At 36.9% G+C, this 14,933-nt stretch overlaps 2 protein-coding genes across 3 annotated transcripts in view; both read right to left on the reverse strand.

The window, feature by feature from the left end:
• The window catches only part of znf609b (zinc finger protein 609b), a 57,993-nt gene extending 52,609 nt beyond the window's left edge, over positions 1–5,384 (reverse strand). The window contains exon 1 of one of the 2 annotated variants that reach the window (XM_051113881.1): positions 4,981–5,384. The gene's annotated coding sequence lies outside the window, so the exon portion shown is untranslated. Of the gene's footprint in view, positions 1–4,561; positions 4,704–4,980 lie in introns of those variants that run through there. The other variant, XM_051113882.1, reaches the window with a different exon arrangement.
• Positions 5,385–8,759: 3,375 nt separating this feature from the next.
• The window catches only part of trip4 (thyroid hormone receptor interactor 4), a 91,661-nt gene continuing 85,487 nt past the window's right edge, over positions 8,760–14,933 (reverse strand). The window contains exon 13 of the mRNA XM_051113887.1: positions 8,760–8,916. Coding sequence (XP_050969844.1) covers positions 8,858–8,916 — 59 coding nt within the window. The 3' untranslated portion in view covers positions 8,760–8,857. The remainder of the gene's footprint in view (positions 8,917–14,933) is intronic.

A 14,933-nucleotide genomic window follows, 5' to 3' on the forward strand; every position in this document is an offset into this window, starting at 1 on the left:
TTAACGTGTACTACAATGGATGAGAAGGTCAATCTATAAATGTATTACAATAATGAAACATTAGGAAAACCGCAGCTTCCAGATCATACTAAACTGTAAGCTTCTTGAGACTCTAAAATGACAGTTCTGATTAAGATGATGGTGTTGCAATTTAAATACTGCAGAGCCAATGGATTCCCTGTAACTATGCCTTGTAAATGACAATAGCCCACCAGGAGCAAGACACAAAACCTCGTATTGATTGTAGGCCCCTTCATTGACAAGCCATCATCTGACGACCATCCGCGCTCTGCATAGTCCCAGATGGTCATTCTTTCACAGTGGGCAGATCTAAAGACTGCAGATGTTCTGCTGGAACAAACAGTCAAAGGGGTCAAAGTCAGTTTGTAACATCTGTAGCTAACCTGTGCACCGCGGTTTCATGTGAAAAGCCTGTTTGATCCCTTTTAAAAGTCTAGGAGATGTACAGCTTATTCAATATGCTGCTTTTTAAGCTTGAAATCAGAGAATGAGTATTTTTTTAGCCTTCTGAAAACGACATGCATCTTTTTGCATCTATTTGTTTATCTGCCGACAAATTGTTACAAATTATGAGCAAACAGCCATTGTTGACAAGGGAATTCAAGAGGTGAAATTAAAAAAAAAGTTAAAGTACAGAAAAATTCTGTGTTTAAAAAATCTGTTTTCCACAGTTTACTCAAAGAAGAATGAGATATGTGACAATGGACCACAAAACCAGTCATAAGGGTAATTTTTTTTTTTTATTGAATAAATACGCTTTCCATGGATGTACGGTTTGTTAGGATGGGACAATATTTGGCCGAGATACAACTATTTGAAAATATGGAGGGTGAAATAAAAATCTAAATACTGATAAATTGCCTTTAAAGATGTCCAAATGAAGTTCTCAGCCATGCATATTACTAATCAAAAATTAAGTTCTGATATATTTACGGTAGGAAACATACAAAATATCTTTACGGAACATGATCTCTACTCAATATCCTAATGATTTTTGACATAAAAATCAATAATTTTGACCCACACAACTTATTGTTGGCTACTGCTACAAATATACCTGTTCTGACTGGTTTTGTGGTCCAGGGTCACATATAATAATTTCTATTTATGTGCACCAATATAACAATGCAGTAATAGTAGCTACTAGCTTCACTCAAATATTCTTAAGCATTAAAAATGCCACAGGGATTGCGTAAACATTTTTAAAGATAACATTAATAAATTGTTGAATCATTGTTTGGAATAGATTTATTATAAAAGTCACTGGAACTGATTCCAGAAAGAATCAAGTTCTACTAACGTAAGCTATTAAAACACTTTTACAATCTCAAACTAGCAGATCATGATTTAAGATGCCTTTAGAAAACTTAACACCAAATAAAAAGTGCATTAAACTCCTCACAATTTTCAAAACGTTGGCTAATTTTATGTGGTCAATAAGTATCAGACAGAGACTAACATTCATCTGCATTAGAAAGATATCTTAAAGGCACATTCTAACAAAAGTGCATAACAGGCCGCTCGTGCTTGTAACGGCAATAAAGATCGAATGCTGAACTGAATGATGTGCATAGCTTGAGTGGTGACACAAGAGTAAATTCATAATGAGTGTATGGATCTCTCTAAGCATTTACAAACATTACAGAGCAATATATCTCTCTTCCAGCTGTACGCTCCCTTTCGGCTCAGACCTATTGATTTTTCTGGACTATCCTAACACAGGATCAGAGAACTTTCAATATCAAAAGCTTGTTTGTGGTAGGAGCGCTGCGATATACGCACTAAAAAAAACATAAAAAAAACACAGCTGTCTAGACCAAAGCTGAGCAAAAGCTTTTTTAGTGTAAAATGCAGACAGTAAACATCTAGCTCTGGCCTGCAGACAAAATTCAATTCTACAGACACTAAACAGCTAAAAAGAGAGAGAGCGGGAAAAAAAAAAAAAAAAAAAAAACTGTCTGAGACACAGGTAATAGATTCGCCCTCCGGCTGACTGCCAACTCATCTCCACACAAGTACTCTACAACATTATTACTGATAAAAGCAAATCATACTGAAAGTAGATGATAGGAAAGTTCACATATTTGCCTGTGTTTGGTGTCAAGGCACTCTTACAAAAAAAATATCAAATTTTTTTGGCCACAGTGTCATGGAATTCTTTGAAGTTCCTTTCGGTACCATAGTATTACCTTCTAATACCATGGTTGCACTGCACTGTTAAGGCAGATTATGATGTGTAGCCAATATAATCAACCCATATCAACGTGCTACACTGTATTAACATAATGTCAGCATGTGTTTACTCCAACGCTTCATTTTATTACATTACACTTCTTCCTAAGATCAAATAAAGCTAATTATTTACCACACGCTATATATTATAATTTCTCTGCTTTTAAATGTTGTCTCACTTGAGGCTATTTGATATCTGTGCTGATTCTTTAAATAGACACAATAGGGCAAATGCATTTCAGTTCCATTCACACACTGAATAGTGCACAATAGGTTCCTCTAGCTGGTGGTACTGTGGGACTGAATAAACATATCTTATTAACATACCAAAGTATTTACATGGCCGAGATATTTCAGTGAATACCATGGTGGTAATATCAGGGTTTCTGTAGGTTTTATGAAGAAACTTACATTTTGGGCTTTTAAAGACCAAGTAAAGACAATTTAAGAAATAAATTGAATGGAACACAGTAAGTCAATATGCTTTCTAAATGTAAATGACTTGTATTAGCAGTGCTTCAGAGTTTGAAAATACAACATCCAACAGATGATTTTTAAAATTCATTTTCCACAAGAATATGAAAATAATGTGTGCCTTCTAACCAAACTGCAAAAAAGGTGATATTCTTCTTCAGTATTTTCATCTTGTTTTCATTTGCAAATATCTAAAGATTCTTATATCAAGATGCATTCACTTGAGAAACAAAATGACAAAATGTGAAGTCTTGTTTCATAAGAAGTTTATTAAAATGAAGTAAGTTTATGATTAAAACAAGTGAAACAAATGCCAATGTCAACTTAATTTAAACTAAAGCTTGTTCAGTTTCTCGAAAGACGAGACCTTGCACGTTGAATTTGCATTTCAAGTAAATGTATGTTGATTTAAGGATGTTTCGATATTTGTATATTTGTACATTAGCTGAATTTAAATCCATGCTTAAAACTCATCTTTTTTCTTGTGCTTGTAATCTTTTGTAAATCTATTTGTGTTACTTGTTTTATTTCTTGTTTGTTTCCGTCATGCACAGCACTTTGTCCAACTAAGGTTGATTTTAAACATGCTTTATAAATTTGATTTGCATTGAGAAATGTATTGCTGTGCATTCAACATTTAATGTCATTACTTTATAAATTTAGGTCTTTCCGCTCTGATTTAAGACCTTTTTATGCATTAATTTCTGGACTTTTTAATTCCTTTTTAAGAAAGTAACCTTATAAAATGGTACATCTACAATAACCAAGGTAATACACTGTTTCAACATGCCCAATGTCCAACAATTTCCAAATACAACAGATAAACCGTTCGTTTGCACTGAGAGCCAAAATAAAGACTTTCAGGAAATGTACTAAATGTATGGTGACAATGAAATGTGTTTCCCAGTAGCCTGCAGCAACAAATCATTTTTTCAACGTACTTTAAAGATAACTAAAGTTAAGTTTTGAGATAGTATCCACTCACAAGTAGCTCACACTGGAAATTTAAAGGTGATGAGAAGGAAATCTAGTGTTTCTGATGAGGATAAGTGTAAGGCAGTGAAGATTAGCTACAGAGCTTATAATCCCCATCATAAAGTAAACACATTTGGCCTCTACTCACTCAACACAGTGATAAAACTAGCAGAATCATAGCTTGATACAAATGTTATTATACCTTGGTATTTACATTTCAAGTATTCCAAGGTACTTGAACGAAAGAATGTCATAGTATTTACGACCCTGGACAACAAAACCAGTCGCATGGGTATATTTGCAGTAAAAGCCAAAAATACACTGCATGCGTTAAAATTATCATTTTTTCGTTTATGCCAAAAATCATTTGAATATAAAGATCATGTTTCATGAATTTGTAATTTTCCTACCGTAAATATATCAAAACCTAATTTTTGATTAGTAATATACATCGCTAAGAGCTTCATTTGGACTTTAAAGATGATTTTCTCAATATTTTTTTATTTTTTTTTGCACCCTCAGATTCCAGATTTTCGAATATTGTCCTTTCCTAACAAACATACCCCATGGAAAACGTATTTATTTAGCTTTCAGATGATGCATAAATCTCTTTTTTTTTAAAAAAAAAATGACCCTCATGACTGGTTTTGTGGCCCAGGGTCACATTTGTTTAAAAAACATAGTATCGAAACACCATGATACCATGCCCAAAAAGCCATGGAAATACCATGGTACCTTTTGTTAGTGTAGGGGGGGCTGCTCTGAAGGCGTGTGGCTTCAGAGGATTATATTATATGGAGTCCTAGAGTGAGTTCAGTATTTGAAAGCAGTGATTCACTATGAATCTGCTGATACTCACACATCCTTTGACATTCATAACAGACTCGAGCTCTTCCACAGAGAACTGCAACTCCAGCATAAACAAACCAGTGGTGTTTTAAACACAGCCGGAGTGTTTATTGACTGCATAACCCGTGTATTTCCGTACTCCGCGAGGAATGAAATGAATATTACTGGCGTAATCGAGTAAGCTGGGACTCGTTGTTCGATTCGCCGCACCTAACGCGCGGTTCAAACGCATTGGTCCGCGTTGCTCTTAAGGAAATGACTCGCTAAGATGGTCAAAGCATGTGTGAGCCATGACAACCGAGCTAAGCTAACGGGCTAAAGCACCTCCAGTCTCCATCTGCACCAATAAAACACCACCCCCTACCCACACACACACACACACCATACACACACACACAAAAGAAATGCATTAATCCCAGCGCCACTTACCCCACACGCGAACCCCTATCCAGAGAATACTTATGTACATTCCATAGAGAAAGGTGGAAATGCCTCTGGATTTGCGTACGGAATTCCAAAAATGATCCCAAAGCTGTGCACTTTCCAACACATCCAGCAACTAGAGAAAGGGAAGGCCAGCAGCCATCACACTCCTAAAGATCCCGTTCAGAAATGGAAACACTGCCCTGAAACTGGCATCGCAGGATCTAAATCTCAAAGCGCTCTTCAAATACGTCTTTCTGAAACTCCAGGATGATAAATCCAACATCTCGGCACGTCCATTTTCACGTATATTCATTCATTTTTTCCTTGAGTTGAGTCCTAGATCCCTCGCTCCTTTCAGTAAGGGAGATACAATGTAACTAAAGGGCAGGAGGAGGAAGCGCCATGAAATCCAGGAGAATGATCCGCATGGATTGAACCCTACGCGCGCAGTGCGCGATAAGACGCGGAAACTGGATCGCTCGTTCCATTCCACCACTGCCAAGCATTCTTTCTGAAACTTCCCACGTGTTTCAATGAGTACAAAGCGTTTAAAACGCCTTCAGAAACGTGCTGTCTTTTCTGCCTCAACTTTTTTCTTCTAATCTCCAGGTCCTGTTTTAACATGTTAACTGTTTATATGACTTTATTATGAAAATATAAAGTGTTCTATTAAAAGCAAATGTATAAAACAGTTTGTAAAATCTTTTTCAAGTAGGTTAAATAAATTTGATTTCATTTATGCTTTTGATGTACAATTAATTTGACTTTTAGTGATTAAATTAACACCACTGTGTTTCATAGTTATAATTTTGTGTATAGTCTTATGTAAGTCTGTGTATAGTAATTAGTTGTAATCATGTAAATCTTCATCATATGCCATACAGTTGAGGTCAAAAGTTTACATACACCTTGCAGAATCTGCAAAATTTTATTTAGTACTGACCTGAATAAGATATTACTAAACATAAAAGACTTTTACATATAGTGCACAAAAGAAAATAATTGAATTTATAAAAATGATGGCGTTCAAAAGTTTACATACGCTTGATTCTTAATACTGTGTAGTTACCTGAATGATCCACAGCTATGTTTTTTTTTTTTTTTTTTGTTTAGTGATAGTTGTGCATGAGTCCCTTGTTTGTCCTGAACAGTTAAACTGCCTGCTGTTCTTCAGAAAGATCCTTCAGGTCCCACAAATTCTTCGGTTTTTCAGCATTTTTGTGTATTTGAACCCTTTCCAACAACGACTGTATGATTTTGAGATCCATCTTTTAACAGTGAGGACAACTGAGGGACTCATATGCAACTATTACAGAAGGTTCAAACACAATGTATTAAAACCCTGGGGGTGAAAACTTTTGAACAGAATGCAGATGTGTACATTTTTCTTATTTTGCCTAAATATCATATTTTTTTCATTTGGTACTGCCCTTCAGAACCTACAGAAGGTACTTAAATATTTCACAGAAGACAAAATAAGTTAAATTTACCCAGATCTTCAAATTCAAAAGTTTTCACCCCCCGGCTCTTAATGCATCACGTTTCCTTCTGGAGCATCAGTGAGCGTTTGAACCTTCTGTAATAGTTGCATATGAGTCCCTCAGTTGTCCTCAGTGTGAAAAGATGTGAACATAAGTTTAATAAATGTTTTTATTATTTATTTCAAGTAACTAACTTTGAACTGACATAAGGAGTTAAATGATCAAACACTTGACATTTGGTGGTACAGTAACATTGCTGGTGAGTGATTTATCTGTTTTGCTTCTAGTTGGTACACAATGGCTGACAGCATTGCTTCTGACATGATTGAGAGGAATGATCATACTTTAAGACACAAAGGGCATACAGTCAGTAACTTAATGACTCATTTTGCCACTGTGCAGTAGACTGACAGCCCATGCATATCAGTTTATGTGCAAATAAACACAAACATGATGTGCATCTTTAACACTCAATGATTTCTTAATAATGTTAAAATACTATTTGTTGATGTGCGGGTAGGCTATTATTCTTTCAGTATTTCCACAGCGCAGTGAACACTGGAAAGCTCCTCTAAACAATGCTGTTTCCATCTGGCTGATAACAGACCAGCACCTCCAGGTTTCATCATTTCAAACTCTGCCGTGGGGAGAGATTTTTCACTCTATTTCTGGGTGCCTGGGTGGCAGCGTCGTGTCTGTAGCCACAGGTATGCTCATTTGCACTTTCTTTTATTCGGGGTTAACAGAGTGAGGCCTGTCAAACAGTGGTAAGAGAAGGAAATGCCTGCAAGGAAAGTGCTGACTGAGAACAGGAAGACCTGCTGCTGACATTCCTTCTACAACCTAAGCCTCTTTTAAAATGCCCCCTCATTCAAATGCAAAAGCATAAGCTTTTCATAAGATAATTAGCTCCTTCACACTTGAATCATGCTTTTAATAGCTCATACTGTTTGTTTAAACAAATGCAGGAAATTTGTTTCAATACTCCATAACACTGTTGTTTTATTGAGAAACATTTTTCATTTATAAATCCAACGGCCTAAGCATCGAAGCCCACCCAAGATCACGCTGCCGACGACGGCTCTGCGAAACTGAATTTTGGAAGCTCTTCAGCACTCCCTAGAAAATGTCTTTTGTATTTTGGCACAAAGGAGCGCCCCAGCACCCCATAGGTGGTTGAGATGGCCGAGTTTGATTAGCTGCTCTCTGGCTTTAGGCAAGGGAGGATTTTCAAAAGGTTTAATCTTAAACTCAAACAGTATTTGTATTTTGGACAATTAATTGCACATCACAATATGACGGAAACAAGAAGCAAAGAGAGAGACATGCTGTAAAAAGGTGGATCTTATGAAAACTTTCAAATAAGGTCACAATTTCAAGAGAAAATATATTTTCCAGTAGAAAAACTGCCTATTTGTACACTGTGACTATATTTTCATGACAGTTAAGTACATTTTCTCCTTCCTTTCTCAATCGTTAGTAGACTAGAAGACTACTGTCAACTATAAAATATTAAAAATAAATCAGCATTTCTGTAATAAGATTATTAAGTCTATCAAACTATCATGGTTAAACCATGCAAAAGAAACAGTATGTTATCTTAAAGGGGAGCATGTACAAGAACAACAACAAAGAGCCTAAGACAGAACCTTGTGGCACTCCATATTTTACTTATATGATTTTCTGTGGAAGATGTGGATTTTTTATTTAGCGAATAAGATATTACACATAAAAGATCCCATTTTGCACAAGAAGAGGAAAATACACGCTCAATACACGGGAGGCTACTTTAATGCAGTTCCCATCGTGCAATCTACCGTTAATGGAGCCAGTCATTTGCTCTTTCTGGTGCAGAGATGCTTGTGTCACAAAGAGGCCACTCAATCACTTTGAGAGCAGCAGGCCCAAAACCTGAGAGGCTCTGGCTTTGACAGCCATTGTGGCCCAAATAACAAGAGCAGCTCCAATATGAGCTCTCCAGCACAATTGCCTCTTTAGTAAGCAGAAAATTCCATGCTCAGCCAACCGGTTCAGGTTCAGACCGTCGGCTTTATGAGCTGGAAATCCAATTGAGATTAAAAGGGAGCTGGTTAATTATACAGCAGTATTATACGCAAAATAACCCAAAAGACTACATTATAACAAATAAATGATATTTTAAAATGCTTTCCAACTATAATGTATTAACGAATCAATACACAAGTAGTCTTCAGCCTTTTATTGCAGAAAAAGCAATAACGTTTAATCAGGGAATGATTGCGCATTTGCCGTACGGCCTAATGTCACCATTTGTCCCATATGTGACACGGCGATTCCCGCTGCAGCGTGACACGGCTAACGTGAGGCTTCCACAGGGACTCTCTGTTCCTCGTCTCTTGACCGCCGTGGCTTTGTTCAGGTCACGCTGGCTGCATTAAACACTTCTTGGCACTTTGGTGGCTCTGGCTCTCCAGTTTCCCTGTGTGAGAGAGAACGGGGAGGGGTGAGGTTAATGGTGATTCAAGTCCCAGTGACCTTTTCAAAGCTCCCTGTCAAACAACGAAAAGCTGCCCTGCTGAGGTGAGGGCTGGGATCAGGAAGAGAGAATTTATGAATCTGTTTACACACACATTCACACTTCCAACACCTTTTTCACACTCTCTCATCATACATAGAGAGATTGCAGTGCTGTAAATGTCCCTGAGTAATCATGTGTTAGTGTGACAGGTTTAAATCTAGATGATGCCTTCACAGAATAGCCCATCTGTTGCATGTGAAGAGCAACAAATTCTGGGAATACTGATTCACAACCAACTAGCATTTAGAAAACAGCTCTGAGAGCTATAATTTTCTTCCTAGAATGATGTGGAACACAATTCATGTCATTTGTTACTGGGAAGACAGTAAAAAGTTCCACTGTTGTACAATGTATGGTAGTACCATCTGTAGGGAACCTTTTATTTCTTTCCTCAAATTTTTAATCAGTCCAAATGCAGTTTTAATGCATCCTGTTCATCTTGTAAGGAAATAAATATGTAATAAGTGTAATAGAGATGTTTTATTGATGCTGCAGCAGTTTTCTGGAATCTTCTCTTTAACAGTGTTTCACTCGTAAATTTCATATCTGTTGAGCTTCGATAAATAACTAATAAATAACTAAATCACCAAATAAAGACTAAATGACTCCAATTTGGATTTTGTAATTAGGAAAGCTTTTCTTGGGATGAGATGAGAATAAAGCAATTTTATTCTCAAATTAGGTGAAAGCGTACTTGCATCAAAAAATAAACCCCCAAAAATAAAATTATGTCCAGTGTTGCCAGATTGGGCGGTTTTGCATTTGATTGTGCAAGTAAAAAATGGCTTGGACAGGTGGACAAATTTTGGGTTGGTTTGCAGTCAGTCTGGCAGTTTTCAAACATCCAAATTTTATAGGCTATTTGGTTAAAAAAAACAAAACAAGTGTGCATGTACTACATCCAATCAGTCATCACGACGTTACTAAACACACACGCATACTGCAAAGACGACTGGTGCTGATGTTGACGCCTACAGCCGCACTTATAGCCAGTCGCTAGGGATCAGATTTTGAAAGTATAACTGAATTATGATATTTGAATGAATAACTGTATATTCAAGTGATCACAATGACTATATAAGTTACATGGTAAAGAGTGGGAGAGTGACTCAACTCTCAAAACACGGAGCGAGATGACATGAAGGCTCGAATATCACTGCAACTCTGAATTCAGATCATATTTTAATAAATTCAGCACAATCTAAACTAAATATCTGGGTCTATACTATCATCTTTTATTTTTATCTGCTGGACTTGACTGTGCAAAGTTCTGTATTATGTTCTAAAATGTATCTTACTTCACAAAAGTAGTTCTGTGTGAAATTAAAGTGCGACACGAAGGTAACTGTATTATTGTTGACGTTATTTTTTTTTTATTGTTGGATTATTGTACATTATGTGTCAATGAATGACACAGTTTAACTGTGATGGTGTGTGCATTGGGCACTTTTCCGATTTAAAATGGCTTATTCTGACTGTTGACATTGAAAATAATGTTGTTTTTTTTGTTTTTTTGTTTTTTCCTCGAGGGTATCGGATAATTTCTTGGTCGCCGGTTTGACAATGTTTGCATAGGCTATTTAATTTGAATCATATTTGATAACTCTCTTTAATGTATTTGTACTGATTTGTTTCGTTTACCTGTGAAATTTATCAGGGCTTTTAATTACATTCTATTACATTATTTTGACAGTTAAAGTTTTGGGTGTTTTTTTGTTGGAATGGTGGTTTTTTGTCAGCTTTTGGGCTCTATAACATTTATCCAATGTGGCAACACTGATTCTGTCATTATTACTTATTTTGTTTTAAAACTGTAAGACATTCATTCATCTTCAGAACACAAATTAAAATATTTTTGATGAAATCTGAGAGCTTTCTTACCCTGCATAGACAGCAACGCAACCATCACCAGAAATGTAGAAAGAACCTTGTTAAAATAGTCCATGTGACATCAGTGGTTTAAATTTAATTTTAAGAAGCTACGAGAATAATGTGTGTGCAAAGAAAACAAAAATAACGACTTTATTCAACAATTTCTGCTCTTTCGTGTCAGTCTTCGATGTGCGTTCACAACAGTACCACAACGCTGTGATACTCTTGTGAACGCGCGTTGAAAAAAAACTTCATGAAGTTAAACTAGTAGTCCTCTTTCAGAACAAAAATTTACAGATAATGTACTCACCCCCTCGTCATTCAAGATGTTCATATCTGTCTTTCCTCAGTCGTAAAAAAAATGATGATTTTTGAGGAAAACATTTCAGGATTTCCCTCTGTATAGTGGACTTTGATGGTGCCCATGATTTTGAACTTGCAGTTTAAATGCAGCTTCAAAGGGCTCTATATGATCCCAGCCAAGGAAGCAGGGTCTTGTCTAGCGAAATGATCAGTCATTTTCTACAAAAAAATTCCATTTATATACATTTTAACCTCAATTGCTCATCTTGTCTAGCTCTGTGTGAACTGTTTATTCCGGGTCAATACAGTTAGGGAAGGCCGAAAAAACTCCCATCTCAATTTTTCCACCAACTTCAAAATCGTCCTACATTGCTGTTTAACCTTATTTTGTAAAGGCCGTTTGATCTTCTTTGCATGCTCACTTTGTAAACAGTGGGATGGTACTTCTGCAACGATGTAGGATGATCTTGAAGTTGGAGGACAAAATGAAATGGGTTTTTCGACATACCCTAACTGTCTTAAACAGGAATTCTGGAATACACAGAGTTCACGCAGAGCTGATGATCAATTGAGGTTAAAAAGTATATAAATCGTCAATTTGTTTATTTTTTTTTCTTGAAAATAACCTATTGTTTCACTAGACAAGACCCTTCTTCCTCGGCTAGAATTGTTTAGAGCGCTTTGAAGCTGCATTTAAACTGCATTTTGAAAGGTCCATAGACGTCCACTATATGGAGAGAAATCCTGAAATGTTTTTCTCAAAAAACTATTTCTTTACGACTGAAGACAGAAAGACATGAAGATACTGGATGACAAGAGGGTGAGTAAATTATCCGTAAATTTTTGTTCTGGAAGTCAACTTCTCCTTTAAGGTTGAACCACTGATGTCACAAGGACTATTTTAATGATGTCCTTTCTACCTTTCTGGGCCTTGAACGTGGTGGTTGCGTTGCTGTACTACCCCTTTAAACATTTACTTGTTCTAAATTTTACAGTTTAACAGAATCTTTTTTAGCTATCTGTCACCTTCAGTTATTTGCAGAAAGCACCAAGTGGCACGAGTTATTCTTCAAGCACGTAAGGGCTCAAGAAATCTCAATTTCAGGCAAATATGATCTGTATGATCTGTGGGCTAGGGTCAGTTGTTTGGTCAGATTCTTCAGGGATGAGATTTTGCAGTGCCTAATGTTGCATTACCGTGGCTAAGAGCTGCCTGTACAAGGCTCTCAGCAGTCTTCAGTTCTGAAACTAGAGCCACTCAATCAATAGGAAAGGAGATGATGCTGATCTGACTGGCATCAGCATCTCTATTCTGTGGGAAAGCAAAGACTTTCAATTCCACCCTTGATCTTAGCTGGCCGCTTTTTCAGATGATTTGGCAGCATTCAGCACAAGACGTACAGCGGTAGCATCTGTCAACCTCTGACTGCAAAATCAGGCTCACTTCAAACAGCTCGTACTGATGAAAGCTGTTACCTGACCAAAATTTGAGTCACGTAACTCGACATACACTAAAGCCAGCTTATCAGTTGTTGTTTTTTTGTTTGACTCTAGGAAAGCCAAAACCTGTAAACAATCTTTTAAAACAGGCATCTGAATGCTATTTCAAAGCACGCTGTCACAACGCAGTAAGATGAGAATTTCACACTGCCAAGACATGAATGAGCAGATCAGTCAGGTCAACATTAAAGAGAAGAGTTTCTTTTTTAACATAATATGAGCAATAAATGCCTATTCAGAATCAGTCAATACTATTCCAGGATCATTTTTAATCAAAACTTTGAGATATATAAACATTACATATGCTATATAACTACAAAGACATGTCACAGCACAAATGCATTTTAATAGTAGACGCACTTCTGCAGCTAATGGCTGCGTTGAGCTGCTGAGTCCCAGTGTTCTGCAATGGCTGGTGAGGCAACTTCTAAGAGCCCAGACATCGATCTAGCAAGATAATTTGCCATTGATTGCTCTGGTTGGGGGCTGCTGTGAAGCAGTTTATTACCCATACTGCAGCAAGGGAGCCAGCCCAATAATAGGTGCAGTGTGTCCGGAGCATTGCTGGAACTTCATCATCTAGCACATCTGGCTTTTCTCCAGCCCTAGCCTACACTCAGCTCAAGCACTGAGCACCAGAATTTATATAATCTTCCCATTTTACAGAACTACATCTAGTCTGGGAAAAAAAATCTTGTATAGAACCCTACAAATCTCATTCAAAGAACTGCCACTGTTTGCTGGAGATTTAAAGGGACCGTTCATCCAAAAATTAAAATTCTGTCATTAATTACTCACCCTCATTCCAAACCCGTAAGACCTTCATTCATCCTCTGGACATCACTGGTTCTTCTGTGGCATCACTGCAAAAACACTCTTTTGGAACCTTTATTTTTAAGAGTGCAACTTCTACGTTCAAAGACCAGAAAGGAAGTAAGGACATCATTAAAATAGTCCATGTGAAATCAGTGGTTCAGCATGCATGGTACAATTGTGAACGTGTGTCGAAGATTGACACAAAAGAAAAGAAATCGTTGAAGAAAGTTTGGACTACTGATGTCACATGGAATATTTTAACCATGCCCTTACTACCTTGCTAGGCCTTAAACGTGGTAGTTGCATTGCTGTCTATGCAGCGTCAGAAAGCTCTCGGATTTCATCCAAAATATCTTAATTTGTGTTTTGAAGATGAACGAAGGTCTTACAGGTTTGGAACGGCATGAATGAGAGTAGTTAATATTTTTTTGTTTTGCAAGTAATTGGGACAGAACTCTACTGGAATGTAAAACAACAGATCTGAAAAAGAAATGTTTAGCAGTTGCTAAAAAAGGGAAAAAATGTAAATAAAACACCACAAAAGTGGTCTGTACAACTTGTGCACTATATTCTTAATACTCCTTTAAAGTTACATGATAGGTTTGTGAGAGAAACAGGCTGAAATTTAAATTGTTACTCACTAATAATCATGTAAGTTAAGTATGGAGTGCTGCAGGGCTCTGTCTTAGGCCCTTTGTTGTTTCCAAAGGTAATACTATGAGGAAACATGACATTAGCTTTTACTGAAATGTTGATGAAACTCAGCTTTATAATTTCTATGGACCACATAAAATACCAGTTAGCTGATTAAGGATGTAATTACTGGATGGCCCATAATTTTCTAGAAGACAATACAGAATTTTCATTTTCTGAAATCTCTTTAATGTCATTAAAGCCTTGATTACATTTAATGGTTTCACTTGTGTGTCCACAGAAGACCTCAAATGCCAGAAATCCAATGGTATTACAAATCTTCAGGATGGATTTCATTGTTTTAGATCCCCAAAGGAACAGTACAGGGAAAAACAATCTCTCATTTTTGTTGTGTTCAATCATATGTGTTCCTGAAAAGGCTGTTTGTCTTGTAGCCATGGGCAGTGAAGAGTGGGTGGAGGGACATCAACACACGCACTCAGTGGGGGTAATAAACACAGACAGCTGGAGCGTTGTGATCTAGCTCTAGAGGTATTAGCCATGTTAATGAGTTAAGTTCAGCTTGAATAGATGGCTAGAAATAATAATGTAATAAAGACAGACAGGTTTTATTCTGATGCTCTATTTGTGATACTGTGTGAAGTCAAAGTCTAAGAAAACAAATCATTGTTCACTTCAGGATCTGACAAACTCTGAAGGTCTCAATCATGGATAACGCACAGCAGAGCCAAGGGAGAATCACATCACCGTCTGGGGAAATCCAGCTCGTTTTT

Source organism: Labeo rohita, chromosome 7, assembly GCF_022985175.1.
Source record: "Labeo rohita strain BAU-BD-2019 chromosome 7, IGBB_LRoh.1.0, whole genome shotgun sequence".
Classification (NCBI taxonomy): Eukaryota; Metazoa; Chordata; class Actinopteri; order Cypriniformes; family Cyprinidae; genus Labeo; species Labeo rohita.